This window comes from Lactuca sativa, chromosome 1 (assembly GCF_002870075.4).
Source record: "Lactuca sativa cultivar Salinas chromosome 1, Lsat_Salinas_v11, whole genome shotgun sequence".
Classification (NCBI taxonomy): Eukaryota; Viridiplantae; Streptophyta; class Magnoliopsida; order Asterales; family Asteraceae; genus Lactuca; species Lactuca sativa.
The window spans coordinates 15,979,563-15,996,867 of record NC_056623.2 but is presented as its reverse complement, the minus strand read 5'-3'; the positions used below and the strand labels follow the sequence as shown (position 1 = coordinate 15,996,867).

Below are 17,305 nucleotides of genomic sequence, written 5' to 3'. Positions count from 1 at the left end.
AAGAACACCGCCCCCTTGCTCGTTATGGGGCTTCTCGTGGTAACGACCACCTACAACAACGATGTCTTCTTCTTCAGCGTCTTCTTCTTCTTCTTCTTTCTTCCTCCATTTCTTCTTCTTTTTTACCACCTTAACAGTCGTATAACATAGAACACCGCCCCCTAATCTCGTTGTAGAGAGAAGATGGTGATGTGGCTATGTTATGGGTGGGTATGGGAGTTGTCCATACCCAATGGTCTTATAATTTTTCTCTTTTAATAATTTCAATAATCATATCACTCTATTATCACTTGAAATGTCTCTTATGGTTGCTTTTAAAAAAAATTGAGTCAGACTAAAATAGATTTAACTTAATCGACAAACTAGGGAGAACCTAAGAAAAATCTAACATATTTTCATTAAATGCTTAAAATAACCAATATATTATTTTTTTTAGTGCACTAAAACTCTTACATTCTCGAAAATTCTTATTTAAGGTTTTCCGACCTCAGAAAAACCTAATATATTTTCAAAAAAGGATTAAAAAAACTATTATATTATTTTTTAGTGTATTCAAACCCTCATATTTTTTTTAAATTCTTTTTTAATTTAATGAATTGTAACAATCAAAACGTTAAGAATCGATTACCTAGCATTGTCGGTTATCTAGGATATACCAAGTTCAATGCTTTAAATGATACATTTAAAAAAATATAAGAGTTTTAACATACAAATAAATAATATAGTATTTTTTAATACTTTAATGAAAATACGTGGAACTTTTATAAAATTTTGGGACAAACTATTAAATAATATAATCTCTATTGGTGTAATGTTAACCTCATGTAATAGCCTCGTGGTTGTTTGCCTTTGCTAGCCTCTTGCTAGTGTAGGTGTTTTGATGCAAAGTAATGGATAATAGCCATAAAAGTATTTTAACGTGCAAATAAAGAAACAAATAATTGGACTTCAATAAATTTTTTGAAAATCTAAATCTAAAATAATTTATAAAATACATAAAACATTGCACATTAAGAAAAAAACCGACATTGCCCCTTAAGATATCATTTGGTTGGAAGTTTGATCTTATTTTTTATTTTGAAACAAAAGTCTAACTAAAACAAATTTTTGAATTTTTCATATCAAAAAATCCGTGCATATTTTGATTTTTTCTAGTTTTTTTTGTTCCCTTTGGTGGTTGTATAAAGCCATGTTCCAAACAGTATAAGATGGTCCTCCATGGCATTTCACATCGTCTTTTTCCCAGACCTCCACCCCTCCTTTGCTAGGGTTTCTTTAATAAGACATCTCTTCTCTTTCAAGATTCATTTATAGAGAGAGATACAGAGAGAGAGAGAGAGAGAGAGAGAGAGAGAGAGAGATGAGAGCAACGAAGAAACGGCAACTCGTGATAAAAAAGAGTATAGCTCCAAGTGTATCGGTAATTCGAACTGTTCATTACGGGCAGTGCTTGAAGAACCACGCGGCTAATATTGGTCTGTACGCTGTGGACGGCTGCAGAGAGTTCATGGCAAGTGGAGATGACGGTACACGAGGTGCTCTGACGTGCGCCGCCTGTGGCTGCCACCGGAATTTCCACCGGAGAGATATAGACGAGATTGCTTGTGAGTGCTCCTCCACTTCTGATGATTAATGCGTTGGCTGGAAACGCCAACAAATTCATATAATATCTCTGTGATATTGTGAATATATATTTAATTAAATTGGTATTAGGAAACCATTTCTAGAATTTACGGTATTTATTCTTCATTTCTCTCTATTATTTGATACTGTAGATCATGTCAGGCATTTTTTACGGAAAAAACTTTGTTAAATTTACATTTGGTTTGATTTATATATATTGGGTTTTAAATGCCATAATGGTATTGTGGATCTTGTCAGGCATCTTTTACGGAAAAAACTTTGTTAAATTTACATATAGTTTGATTTATATACTGGGTTTTAGATGCCATAATGGTATATATTTTTATCAATTAATTCTGCACAACGGCTTTTGATTGTAAATTTTACCGGTCACATGTTTCATCGGTTGAAGCATGGTTTCATAGTTTGCTTAAAACATTGTTGAATCAGTTGATAAAAATGAGTAAAATATTGTTATAGAAGTAAATATTTAACTGATGGCACTTAAGAAAACCAATTCTAAGGTAAAATGTTCCAAATTTGGGTTCTAAATACGTAGTTATATATATCTAGAAAAAACCCGCTTTACAGCATTAATTAAAACACGTTGTACAAGTGCGCATGTGAGGTGCAGTTATGTTAGTCGTTAACGTCTCCTGTCAATTTCAAAAACTAAATCATTAATGTTTAGTTAGCTAAACATGAATATCAATACATATTAAAGCCATTATTATGAATATAATCACTACAATATATCTTACTTTCACAAACCGACGTCTCCGCCGTTAATCACTGTTTGAAGTATTTAGCGACAGATTAACAATAGACGGAAGCTTGCTTATCGCCGTTAATCTGATATACTATAAACAACCAAATTACACAAATTTATCACAGATTGGAGATGGAATTTGTCTACGAATTGCGACGGATATTCATCGGAACAATGCAATGACAGATTTGCAACGGGTACGCTAGCTGGTTTTGGGTTTACGACGCATTCCCGCTGGACTTTTTGGCAACACAAACTTTACATAAGTTTTTTCAAAGTTCATTCATAATTATATTTATATTCATAATAATAGCGACATACCTTTTTTTTTAATTCATGATAGCAAAGTATTTAACTGTTTTTACGAATACAGGCAATATAGTCTATTTTTTCTGTACATAATAGCAATATATTTACAATTTTTATATCCAAAACAACGTACTTTTATATATATATATATATATATATATATATATATATATATATATATATATATATATATATATATATATATATATATATATATATATATATATAATCAATGACTAAAACTACCAATATATTTTATCCATAATATATATAATTACATTTCTATCTATAAGAGCATCTCTAATGATAAATCAATTCTATCATTTAATAGTTTTGTTAGCTCATTATTCCAATACTTTTAACCCCTATTCAAATGAGTCCTTCAATAATTAAATTTTTTTCAATAACTTTTTTAGGAATTTAACTTATAGATCCTCATATACCTAAAATATTCATAAAACTTCTTCATTTGATTAGTCGTCTTTACACATATTATACTTTAATATTAAATATTTAAGTGAAGGTTATCCTCAAGCCTATGTGGGTTTTATCCTCAAGCCTATGTACAATGGATAACCCTATGAACGAAATTCCTTTTATCTTGACAGATTTTTCATCCACCAACCTTCTTTCTAGGGTTCTGGAATATTCTTGATTAATCAACTATTGATTAATTGATATTCAACCCTTCTAGTAATTAAACTTTTAATTAATTCCTAAATTATTTTCTAATTAGTTTCTAATTAATTATTAAACCATAATAACTAATAAACTAATTTTGTAACGTCTCAAAAATACAGATAAAATTTTGTTTTCAAATTTCATTCGAAACATATGATAATCATATCAAAACAGTCGAAAGTGTATCATAACAACATTTTATCAGAGTACAAAATTCCCAAAATCACATAATGCGGAAAATCATAGGTGGATGCAATGCAATCAAGTCGAGCCCTTCCCCTTCAAGCTGGAAGTACCTAAAGCATAAACTAAAAACCATAAACACAAAACTTAATGACTTCCTCCAAAATACCCAATACCATATAAACATATAGTCAAGCATATATGGGTGCTTGCAGTCACCTTCGATCTACTTCAACTGGATAAAGTCAAGCATATATGGGTGCTTGTAATCCCCTTCGGTCTATTTCATCCGGATACAGTCAAGCATATTTGGGTGCTTGCAATCCCCTTCGGTCTATTTTAACCGGATATCAAGTCTATTTCACCTTCTACCACTACCACATAATTTCATAACAAAAGAATCACAGAGACATCAAATAAATACAGCCATAACATACAATTATCACGAAGACAATTATCATACTACAAGCATAAACTAGTGGGTCAACATTGGTACCTTCGACCCAAAGATACAGTGAAGGAAACTTACCTCAGGCTGAAGGTATCAAATCACACTCGAGCAGCTGACTCCCAAAATCCTCCCTCTAAGGCACAAGTATAAAGCCCTAATTAGAAATTAGCTCAGTAATCTAACCAGAGAGTCCAAACCCTAATTATTGACTTAAGGCAAAAAGGGTTTCTTCACCATTGCTTTATTGGACCTCCCCCACCAAGGCCCAAATCCAAACTAGCCCACAACAGCATTCTAAGCCTAACTAGAAGGCCCTAAGGCCTAATTTGGCCCAAGAGCTCCTAAAATGTTGTAAAGACCATAAATGTCCTACTACTACACTTAGGCCTGACGCCCAAACCTTAACAAGTCAAAAAGCCCAATAAAACTCAAGCCCAAAAATCTCTTAAGCCCACAGACTGCGTATGCGCAACGTACATGGCTCATACACCCGACATAAGCTGATGATCCCGAATCGGGGTATTGGCCCAGTACATGTAGCATACTCAAAAGTAGGCTCGACGTACTGGTCAGTCAGCCCAAAAATGCTCCAATGTCTTAACCCCGTTAAGCTTTAACATCCAAAACATAGATCCAAAATAATAAAAAGTATCTTAAGCCATAAAGTTACAAACTTTATGCTCTTGCATGCCTTAATGGGACTCAAGCCGTGAATTAAGCCTTCTATCTCTCTTAAGTGGTCACCAACTCGTGCATGGTTAAGTCTTATCATTCAATATATGATTTTTATGACTTCATGCACCTCTAAGAGTCAAAAAGGATAGCTTAGTGGCGGAGACAGTACAGGGGCTTGAGGGTGTTCAGCCCCTGCCAACTTGTGTACAGTCCATTATAGCTCATACCATATAAAACATTTTATACCCATTTCCATATGAAAAAGAAAGGGGACGATGATAATTTTCAAGCATAACACCAGAAAAATAGGAACTAAATAGGAAAAATAGGAACTAAATAGGAAGTGATGCATTTTATTTGAAGAATCTGTTAGAAAAAATCAAATCAAATCTATTATAAACTCTTAAATATATCACATTCGAAATCCTATCCAACAAGTCTAAAAAGTCCACAAAATATTTGAAGGCATTCAATCATAATACACCACATCTTGATAGATCTATTAAAAAAATAGCTGACAGAAAACTACCACAAATCATGTTTGATCATCGTCGCTATGGTTCACGTCTCCGGTCTCATCGTCTCAGACTGAGGTTCTTGGAATCTCTTCATCCCCTTAGCCATTTAAAGATCTTTGCGTTTGTGGATATTTTCCTTAACTCTTTCTCTCGCCGGCCTCAATTCTCTGTAGCTGTCATTGGCCTCCAGCGACATCAATTGTGGAGCTTATTCTCTCGCAGCATCTGTGAATTTCTCTCTCACTCTTCATCCATGGTAGTAACTAGTAATAATGCCAATATGGCATTTATTTATCCTCTTATAAACTATTATTTTTTATATTTGTTTTTTATTGTAAATTTTCTACACACCTAAATGATAGCCATCATGTGGTTCTCTCTGATGACTTTTGAATTGATATACTTTATTGATATTGATTTGTCATTTATGTGTTAATCGTTAATTCTTTTTACTTGTGTATTTGTTTTTTTATATATAAAAAATTTGTCTCGTTCATGTTTAATGGCTTGTCTATTTATAAATGTTTTGTTTAGTTCATTTATATGTTAGTTGTTTAAATTTTTGTTACTTTTATGTAAGATTACGAACAAACATTTATTGAATAGATTTAAAAATAAAAATAAAGATTTGTAAAGAACAATATAAAACATCAATCACCTCCATAAATTTGGACACGAGTGAATTCTAATTTTTTATTTACCAACGGATGCATATCACCTAAAGTCTATCATTCCCAATCTATAACATATAATATAAGATTGTTAAAATCAAACCTAATTTATACCGTAATTAATCAAACCATTGTTTCTCCTAACCCAAAATTAAGAAGCCTGTTGTGCCTCCCCCCCCCCCCCAATCAAATTTTCTGGCTCCGCCCCTGGGATAGCTTAAATGGTATGGAGTAGCCCATACTCCAAAAGACCAAGTTATGGGACCAAAAGATGCTAATTTCTTACCTAAACCTAGATCTAAGCTTAGAATGAACAAGTTTCAGACTTTATATCTCCAATGAGCTAGAAATGATGCATAAACTCTAGATCTACAAGCTTCTTCTTCTCTTTTAATTCTCCTCAAGCTTCTTTCTTCTTCAAAACCATAAAAGAACACCCAAATACTCTTTGTAAGCTCAAAAATGGACTAAAGATGGCTAGGGATTCGAGATTAGCACTAAAAGGAAATAAGGGCTAAAAAGGTGGTAAACTTGAAGGACTTAATGCTCTTAAGTAGGGTGCAAACCCTAAAAATTAGTGTTTGCCTCTGGCTTGAGTACACCCAGGGTACACATGGGTACGCCCAAAGTACGCAAGGTTCACCTTAATGCACGCATGCAAGGAGTACATCGTGCATACCTAGTGTACACCCAATGTACTCATGGACCCTTCATGAATTTTAATTGATTAATGGATTAATTACATACATGGCGACTCAACGTTACAATTTTTCCCTACTTGAATCAGACTTCGTCCTCGAATTCCGTTTCCGGAAATAACTCTGGTCAATGCTCCCTCATCTTGTCCTCCGTATCCCACGTCCATTCTGAACCCTTGCGGTGTTGCCACTGCAACTAACTCAACAATCTTGTTCCTCAAGGTTTTTATCTTCCTGTCAAGGATCGCTACCGGTCTCTCAATGTAGTTCAAGTAGTCATCCATTTGAATATCCTCCAACAGAACTACTGCGGAATGATCAACCAAACACTTCCATAGTTGATAGACATGAAAATTATTGTGAATTTGACTCAGTTCCTCCATAAGATCCAACTGATAAGCTACCCTGCCCACCCGGACTACAACCCTGAAAGGACCGATATACCTGGGGCCCGGTTTTCCCCTCTTCCTGAATCGGATGACACCTTTCCAAGGTGAAACCTTTATGAGAACCATATCCCCAACCTGAAACTCTAGGTCTGATCGGTGCTTGTCGACATAGCTCTTTTGTCGATTCTGAGTCGTCTGAAGTCTACTCCACACCTGTTGAATCAACTCGGCAGTCTTTAGTACTACTTCGGTACTCCCCATAACTCGCTGACCGACTTTACCCCAGCATAGCAGGATCCTGGATTTCTCCCATTGAGCATCTCAAAAGGATGTCGATTAATGCTGGTGTGATGTTTATTGTTATATGAAAACTCCGACAGAGGGAGATACATATGCCAGCTCTCACTGAAGTACAATACACATACCCGAAGCATATCCTCCAAGGTTTGGATAGTTTGCTCACTCTGTCCGTCAGTTTGTGGGTGGAAAGTCGTTCTGAAGTGTAGACGAGTACCCAACTCCTCATGAAACCTCTTCCAAAACCTAGAAGTAAATAAGACATCCCTGTCTGAAACCACTAAAACTGGCACTCCATGTTGTACCACAACCTCCCTGATATAAATGTCAGCCAACTTCTCTGCAAAGATACTCTCCTAAATTGGAATAAAATGCACGCTCTTGGTCAATCAATCCACAATGACCCAAATCAAATCCACTATATGTGCTTTCCGAGGCAACTTCGTAATGAAATCCATGGTAATCTCTTCCTGTTTCCAAACGGGAATGTCTAACGGTTGCATCTTGTTGTGAGGCCACTGATGTTCGGACTTGACTTTCCTGCAAGTCAACACCTCTTCATGTACCAAGCTACATCCTGCTTCATACAGGGCAACTAATAATCATGAAGGGGATCTCTATACATCTTCATCGCCCCAGGATGAATGGAGAATCAAAACCTGTCACACACTACCCCATTAAGGAACCCACACCCTCTAATGGAGGGTCAATAACCCCTGACTATCATAATCAAAGGAAGCCACCTGACCCATTATGCACTCACTCTTCCGATGCTCTTCCTTCATAGCCTCAACTTGAGCATCTCAAATATGCTCCAAGAATGGAGTAATCATAGTCATCCTCATACATATATCAATAATCAGAGCCGCGACCGCCTTGCAGCTGAGAGAATCAGCCACCACATTGGCCTTCCACGGATGGTGAAGGATCTCACAATCATAATCATTCACCACATTCAAGCACCGGCACTGCCTCATGTTTAGATTCGGATGATCCATCAACTACCTCAGGCTCTTGTGATCCGTGTAAATAGTACATCGCACCGCATAGATGCAACGTCACCAAATCTTGAGGGTGAAAACCATAGCTCCCAACTCTAATCATGTGTTAGATAATTCACCTCATGAGGCTTTAGCTTCCTTAAAGCGTAAGCAATAACACGATTCCTCTGCATCAGAACCGCACCCAAACCCGTGATTGACGCATCACAATAAACCACGAAATCCTCAACACCCTCCAACAAGGTCAAAATCGATGCCTCACACAATCTCTATCTCAAGATATCGAAAGTTGCTTGCTGCTCAGACCCCCACGAAAAGTGACATTCTTCTTTGTCAATCGATTTAGAGGAACTGCTATCTTGGAGAAATCTTGAATGAATCTCTAGTAGTAACCTGCCAACCCAAGGAAACTCTGAATCTTAGATGGAGACCTCGGAACCTCTCACTTCATCATGGCCTCGACCTTGGTCGGATCGACCAGAATACCATTCTGGTTGACAGGGTACCCTAGAAACTGCACCTCGCACAACCTGAACTTGCACTTGGGGAACTCAGCATACAGTCTCTCCCTCCTCAGAGTCTCCAATACCTCCCTCAAGCACTCCTCATGCAACTCCTGGATCTTGGAGTAAACCAGGATGTCATCAACGAATACAATCACAGACTGATCCAACATCGGTCGGCACACACGGTTCTTGAGGTCCATGAACACGGTTGGAGTATTGGTGAGCCCAAAGGGCAACACCACGAATTATTCATGACCATAATGAGTCAGGAAGGTCATCTTCTGCAATCGTTCTCTCTGACCCTCATCTGGTGATACCCTGAACGAAGATCAATCTTGGAAAAACTAGATGCACCTTGAAGTTGGTCAAACAAATCATCAATCCTCGGGAGTGGATAACATTTCTTCACCATTAGCTTATTTAGCTCCCAATAATCAATAGACATCCGATGTGACCCATCTTTCTTCTTCACAAACAGGATCGGCGCTCCCCATGGAGAACTACTCAGTCAAATGAACCCCTTGTCTAATAGATCATGTAACTATGTAGACAACTCCTGCATCTTTGGAGGAGCTAACCGATATGGTTCTTTGGCTAATGGAGCCGCACCAGGAACCAAGTCAATCTGAAACTCCTCTTGCTTCTCCGGAGGCACTCCAGGAAAATCCTCCGGAAACACATTCGAGTACTCATGTACAATCGGCATATCATCTACAATCACCTTACCCTTCTCCCAAGTATCCATAACATATGTGACATAACCGGAACAACCCTGATGGAGATAGCGTCGGGCCCAAGCTGTTGAGCATATAATTGGCCCTCATTGAGCTCTCTCTCCCTGAGCCACTAACTCTCCCCTACTTGGGGTCCGAGTGCATACCATCTGATGCTCACAATCAATCACTGCCCCATTGGGGCTTAACCAGTCCATCCCTACGGTAACTTTATTCCCGCACAAAGGAATAATAACCAAATCAATCGGATACTACTCGCTAAACAATTCTAGAACACAATCCCGATGAACCCTCAATACCCGGATAGATCGGTCATCCGTAACCTCAACCTATTATGGGCAATCCAACTCCAGGGCCGGTCCTGACGGTGGGCGACTGAAACGACCCAAAAATACGACCCAAAAATTTCGTTTTTCAACATAACCAAAAACCATAATCTGAGTGTCATATCATAAACCATACATGATGTATCTCAAAATAATAATAAAAACACTGTGCGGAAAACTGTATCATATCCATGTCATATAAAAATCAAGAACCAAATCAACTCCCAGGATAAAAGCTGAAGCTGTGGTGTGTGCGATGCCATCATCCCGAGCTCTTCCCTCTACAAGCGGAAGTACCTGAAACCAAAACTGAAACTGTAAGCACGAAGCTTAGTGAGCTCCCCCACTTTACCACATACCATACAATAACATATATATATATCAAGCACATACTGGGGCCTTGCCCCCCTCCATCGGACCGAAGTACGAAGCTGACTGACTGGGACCTTGTCCCCTACATCGGACCGCAATCCGAAGCTCACATCAGACCGAAGTCCGAAGCTGACTGGGACCTTGTCCCCTACATCGAACCGAAGTCCGAAGCTGACATCGGACCGAAGTCTGAAGCTGACTGATCATAACATAAACGTATCACTTAACATGAACACACATAACCCTGTCTGAGCCACGAAGGCATCAAACATGCTAACTACTGCATCGGATAAGAATCTGGATACTACTGCTAGCTAAACGGGCCGGCATTGTGGCCTTAGACCCGTTTCTACTGAAAAGGAACTCACCTCGTGAACTGGCTGCTGAGTGAATAACTCTGAGGGCTAACTGTTGCTGCTCCGGTATCTCCCCGGCTACAAGTCCATAAACACACTCAATCAAATACTAAACACTGCACTGGGTAAAATGACTCTTTTACCCTTGGCCAAAGTCAACTCTCGGTCAAAGTCAACTCACAGTTGACCTGACTCGCCGAGTTGGGCCGCCAACTCGCCGAGTCCCTATTCTCACTCCTCGACCCTACTCGCTGCTACTCGTCGAGCATGGCATCGACTCGACGAGTACTCATTCGATCCAAGAACTCAGACAATCTTCATCCGACTCGCCGAGTCATATGAACAACTCGACGAGTTGTTCTTGAGCTTAAGAAGATTGCCTTGGACTCGCCGAGTTGTATGAACAACTCGCCGAGTCCCTCCATCACTGAGTCTACTCTCAACTCGCTGAGTCCACTCTCTAACTCACTGGATCCACTCGACACTGATAAAAATGAAGGAATCGGGAACTCGCGACCCAACTCGCTGAGTCGTTCTTCCCGACTCGCCGAGTTGCCGCCATGCAACTGATTTTTACTCGATTTTGTTTGAATCCAACCCATACAATTGATAGATCTGAGTCCAATAAGCTGATTTACCACGTAAAGTTTCCAACATTACGTGTACAACCTCATGAATAAGGGAAATAAGGCTAAAAGATGCACAAAATGGGTAGATCTATGGTTAATATGCAAAGTAACTCCAAAAGGCAGTAGATCTGGGCTCTACAACACTCAATCATTCAGATCTAAAGATATCTCGACTTATTAAGGCATTCATGCAAACATAAGGCTTGGAACAAGCATCAACTAGATCCTAGGAGAGCTCTAATGGAGGTTAAAAGCATATAACAAGAGGGAAAATCCGAAAATACCTCAAATAACTCAGATTTGCCCTTGGATCTTTGCACTACACCTCTTCTCCTTGCTCCTTTCTTCTTCTCCTTCTTCAAACCTTCACAAAATGGCACAAACCACTTAGCTCACACAAGGGTGGATTAGGGTTCTTTCTCACAGTGATCTCAGGGTGAGGGAGGCGAGAATGGGGCTATAAGGTGACTTAAATAGTGGGCAACTCGGGGATTTAGGGTTTCACCCAGACGGATGGTCTCGCCGAGTCAGGGATATGGACTCGCCGAGTCCCCGGCTCACACGTGCTCGAAGTCGCGACCCTACTCGGCGAGTCAGGCTATGAACTCGCCGAGTCCCTCTTGCAAAACTTCAAAATAAATACCAAGGAATTACCATACCGGACACGGGTCGTTACAATTCTCCCCCACTTATCTCAAACTTCGTCCTCGAAGTCTGCTACGGCTGAATCTGCAAATAACTCTGGGTAGTGCTCCCTCATCTCCTCCTCAGCCTCCCACGTCCACTCAGACCCCTTCCGGTGCTGCCACTGCACCTTCACTAACTGAATTTCCTTGTTCCTCAAGGTCTTGGTCTTCCGGTCCAGAATTGCGACCGGTCTCTCAATATAATTCAGGCTGCTATCAACCTGAATATCCTCTAGGGGAACGACTGCTGACTCATCCACCAGACACTTTCTCAACTGAGACACATGGAAAGTGTTGTGGATCTGACTAAGCTCCTCAGGAAGATCTAACCGATAAGCAACCCGACCCACCCGGGCCAAAACCCTGAAAGGACCAATAAATCTGGGGCCCAACTTGCCCCTCTTCCGGAACCTGATGACACCCTTCCAAGGTGAGACCTTCAGAAGGACCATATCCCCCACCTGGAACTCCAAATCCGAACGCCTCCTATCGGCGTAGCTCTTCTGCCGACTCTGAGCAGTCTGCAGTCTACAACGGACCTGCTGGATCAACTCAGTCGTCCTGAGCACCACCTCCGTGCTCCCGATGACCCGCTGACCGACCTCGCCCCAACAAATCGGGGTCCTACACTTCCTCCCATACAGCATCTCAAAGGGAGGTCGATCAATGCTCGCATGATAACTGTTGTTATACGAGAATTCCGCTAACGGAAGATACGTATCCCAACTGCCACCGAAATCTAGGACACATGCCCTAAGCATGTCCTCGAGAGTCTGGATCGTCCTCTCGCTCTGCCCGTCCGTCTGAGGGTGGAAAGCGGTGCTGAAATGGAGACGAGTACCCATCTCGTCGTGGAACCGCTTCCAAAATCTGGATGTGAAACGAACATCTCGGTCTGACACCACCGATACCGGCACTCCATGACGTGCCACAATCTCACGCACATAGATATCGGCTAACTTCTCCGCCGATATACTCTCCTGGATCGGGATAAAATGGGCACTCTTCGTCAACCGATCCACTACTACCCATATCGAATCCACTCCACGTGCGGTCCGGGGAAGCTTGGTGACAAAATCCATGGTAATGTCCTCCCATTTTCACACGGGAATGTCTAACGGTTGCATCCTGCCGTGAGGTCTCTGGTGCTCCGCCTTGACCTTCCGGCAGGTCAGGCATCTCTCGACGTACCAGGCGACGTCCCGCTTCATGCAGGGCCACCAATAATCAGGTCGAAGATCTCGGTACATCTTCGTCGCCCCTGGGTGGATAGAAAACCGAGACTTATGAGCCTCATCCATCAACACTTGCCGTACTCCACCCCAGTACGGTACCCACACTCTCCCGTGAAGCGTCAGCAAACCACGACTATCATAATCAAACGAGGCTACTCGGCCCACGATCCTCTCACACTTCTGTCTCTCCTCCTTGAGACCCTCTACCTGAGCCTCCTTGATCCGCTCCAACAACGGAGTGATCACTGTCATCCTCAAACATAGATCCCTGATAGGGGCCGCCGACACCTTGCGGCTCAGGGCATCGGCCACCACATTGGCCTTCCCTGGATGGTATAGGATCTCACAGTCGTAATCCTTTAGCACATCCAACCACCTCCTCTGCCTCATATTCAGACTCGGCTGATCCATAAGATACCTCAAACTCTTGTGATCCGTGTAAATAGTACAACGGACCCCATAAAGGTAATGCCTCCAAATCTTGAGGGCAAACACAACTGCCCCCAGCTCCAAATCATGGGTAGGATAATTAGCCTCGTGAGGCTTCAACTGTCTCGAGGCATAAGCTATCACATGGCCTTGCTGCATCAGAACTGCTCCCAAACCTGTGATCGAGGCATCACAATAGACTACAAAGTCCTCTACTCCCTCTGGCAAGGTAAGGATCGGAGCCTCGCACAATCTCTGCCTGAGGGTCTCGAATGCTGTCTACTGCTCCGGACCCCAACGAAATACCACTAACTTCTTGGTCAGTCGGGTGAGCGGCACTGCTATCTTGGAGAAATCCTGAATAAATCTCCGATAATACCCTGCCAACCCTAGGAAGCTCCGAATCTCAGATGGAGACTTCGGGACCTCCCACTGCATCACGGCCTCTATCTTGGCCGGATCTACCAGGATACCCTTCTGGTTGACGAGGTGACCAAGGAACTGCACCTCGCGCAACCAGAACTCACATTTGGAGAACTTTGCGAAAAGTCTCTCCCTCCTCAAAACCTCCAGCACCTCCCGCAGGTGCTCCTCGTGCTGCTCCTGCGTCTTGGAATATACCAAGATGTCATATATGAACACTATCACTGACCGATCCAGCATCGGCCTACACACGCGGTTCATGAGATCCATGAACGCGGCTGGAGCATTGGTGAGCCCAAATGGCATCACCACAAACTCGTAATGACCATACCTGGTCCTGAAAGCAGTCTTCTGTACATCCTCATCTCTAACCCGCATCTGATGATATCCGGAACGTAGATCGATCTTGGAGAACCAAGACGCTCCCTGAAGCTGATCAAACAAATCATCTATCCTCGGGAGTGGGTAACGGTTCTTCACCGTTACCTTATTCAACTCCCGGTAATCTATACACATACGATGCGACCCATCCTTCTTCCTCACAAATAGGATCGGCGCTCCCCAAGGCGAACTGCTTGGCCGAATGAAACCCTTGTCTAACAGCTCCTGCAGCTGTGTAGACAACTCCTGCATCTCAGGGGGAGCTAGTCGATACGGTGCCTTGGCTATCGGAGCCGCACCAGGAATGAGGTCGATCCTGAACTCAACCTGTCTCTCAGGAGGTATCCCCGGCAAATCCTCGGGAAACACGTCCGGGTAGTCTCGAACAATAGGAACATCATCAACTGTCGACTTGCCCTTCTCCCGGGCATCCAAAACGTAAGCTACAAAACCGGCGCAACCCTGCTGAACATAGCGCCTCGCCCTTGTGGCGGAACAAAAGGTCGGTCCTCGTTGTGGCCTCTCGCCCTGAATCACCAACTCTCCCCCACTGGGAGTGCGAACCCTCACTAGCTGAAGCTCACAATCAATCACCGCCCCATTGGGGCTTAGCCAATCCATACCCATAATAACCTTATTCCCTCGCAGGGGAATAGGTACCAGATCCACTGAAAACTGCTCATCAAACAACTGAAGAGAACACCCTCTATGCACTCTGCCGACCCTCACGGTCCTATCATCCGCTATCTCAACCTCTAATGGACAATCCAGCTCCCCTGGAGCTCTACTGAATCTCTTGCTAAGCGCAAGTGATACGAATGATCGGGTAGCCCCCGAATCGAATAATACCATAGCAGAAATGTCGTTCACAGAGAACGACCCTGAATAAAACATACAATCATAAGCAATATTCAATCAATAATAATAAAGAGATAAAGGGAAGATACATACCCGTCACCACATCAGGAGTCGCTCGTGCCTCCTCTGCTGTCATCTGAAACGCCCTACTCTTCGCCACTGGCGCATCAGCTCGGCCCTGCCGGCCATCTGTAATCCTCAAAGTAGCAGGGGCAGGTGCAGCCACCTTCCCTGCTACAGCTAAACCCGGACACTGGGACTTTTTATGTCCCCTCTGATTACACTGAAAGCAAATCAGATCTGATGCTGCAACGGCAGTAGCAGGAGCCGTACAATCCCTACTCAGATGTCCAATCCGACCGCACTTGAAGCAGCCGAAACTCCCTGCCTTGCACGCTCCTTCGTGCATCTTCCCACACCTACCACATCGACCGTGGCTCGGCTGTCCCCTGGACCTGTGATCTGAAACCCTGGGCTTTTTGCCCGAACCGCCTGAACCCGAAACCGCCTCCGGTTTCCTCTTCTTCTCCATCTCAAGATCAATCTCCCTCTCCCGAGATCTAGCAATCATATCTTCCAGCGTTTTACAGCTGGACCGGCTTACAAACTGGCGGATATCGCTCCGCAACATCTCATGATAACGGGCCTTCTTCATTTCCTCATCAGCTACATACTGAGGAACAAGAAGAGCCCTCTCCCTGAACTTGGTGGTGATCTCCGCCACTGTCTCTGTAGTCTGGGTGAGGTCCTGAAACTCCCTAGCTAGCTGTTGCACCTCAATGACCGGTGCAAACTCCGCCCTGAACCTGGTAGAGAAATCAGCCCAGGTCATGGCGTCCAATGCTGCATCATCCCCAATGGCATGCCCGACCTCCTCCCACCAATCTCGTGCCCTGTCCTTCAGAAGACAGGACGCCAATCTGACCTTGTCCCCCTCGGGACATCTGCTAGTACGGAAAGCGTTGGCCACATCCGCCAACCATCTGGTGCTCGCTATGGGGTCTCGCGCCCCATGATAGTTCGGAGCTCCACATGCCCTGAACTCCCTGAAAGTAAGGGTGCGCATCCCCATCATGGCCGCCACCTCGGCACGGAAGGTGCCCAATCTCTCATCCATCAGCTCTAGAATCCCCTCCTTGATCGAACCGAAGATCACAGGAGTCTGCTCTATAATAATGCGCGTAATCTCCGAAGAAAGAAACTCTCGGGTCTGCTCATCCATGCGCTCATCCCCCGAACCTGAACCTGATCCCTCCCCGGCACCTCCGCTGTCGGCTGCTGGTCTCGAACGCAAAACCACCATTCTGAAACACATCACAACTACATCAGAAAACAGAAATACCTCAAGGGATCATTGATACTACAACTAGCTTCCTGGTCTTGTCTCAGCCTTTCTTGATTCGAGTACGGATCCTCTGCTTCCAGTAGTACGGGCCCATACTATCTTCCACATCTATCCGTACTTTCTTCAAGAACTGCCCTGACTCCACCAAGTCACTTCTACTACTACTGATCTCTGCTACTCTCATCCTAGGCTTGCCCCAGGGAAACCTCAGACTCAACTCAACTAGTCCTCAGCTGCTGCAGGTCTCCTTATAATGCTAATTAACCACCACCTGAACACCATCACATGTGACGAAGATCAGATAATCCTTCAAGTAAAAGACCCGTCCCTATAACGGTTGGACTCAAACACGAGTTGCACAATAGGGCCAGTTCCAGTACTCTGGGATTATTCAACCCTGATCACATGGGGTGTAACGTGTTCACCTAATGGCTAACTTCCATCACTCAGAATTCCCACAAAGCACGAAGCAAGCAGCATTCGGATAAAGGAAACATACTCAGGCAAAACTATTCTCAAAACGAGAAACTGATCTAGCATACAGTGCTAAGCTCATACTATCAGGCATAACCTAAACAGGCTATCCTACTGCTGTCTACTCAATACTAGCATGTAATACTCATAAAGCTGTAACACATAAAGCAGGCACATAAGGCATCCTCCTAGATCCTTAGTCCTATACTAGCATGTTGTTCTACTGAAACTGAAACTGAACAAATAACTTGTATGGGTAATTTGGGAGTACTTACTTGAGCTCGGC

The 17,305-nt window shown here is 42.8% G+C and overlaps 1 protein-coding gene across 1 annotated transcript; it reads left to right on the top strand.

Moving 5' to 3' along the window:
* Nucleotides 1–1,169: 1,169 nt before the first annotated feature.
* On the top strand, nucleotides 1,170–1,860 carry LOC111916718 (mini zinc finger protein 2). Its single transcript, XM_023912378.3, has one exon. The coding sequence runs from the start codon at nucleotides 1,361–1,363 to the stop codon at nucleotides 1,631–1,633; it is 273 nt and encodes a 90-aa protein (XP_023768146.1). The 5' UTR covers nucleotides 1,170–1,360; the 3' UTR covers nucleotides 1,634–1,860.
* Nucleotides 1,861–17,305: the final 15,445 nt, after the last annotated feature.

Bases quoted from the DNA above. Each gene is read 5' to 3' on its own strand.
- LOC111916718 (XM_023912378.3), top strand. From the start codon at position 1,361: ATGAGAGCAACGAAGAAACGGCAACTCGTGATAAAAAAGAGTATAGCT.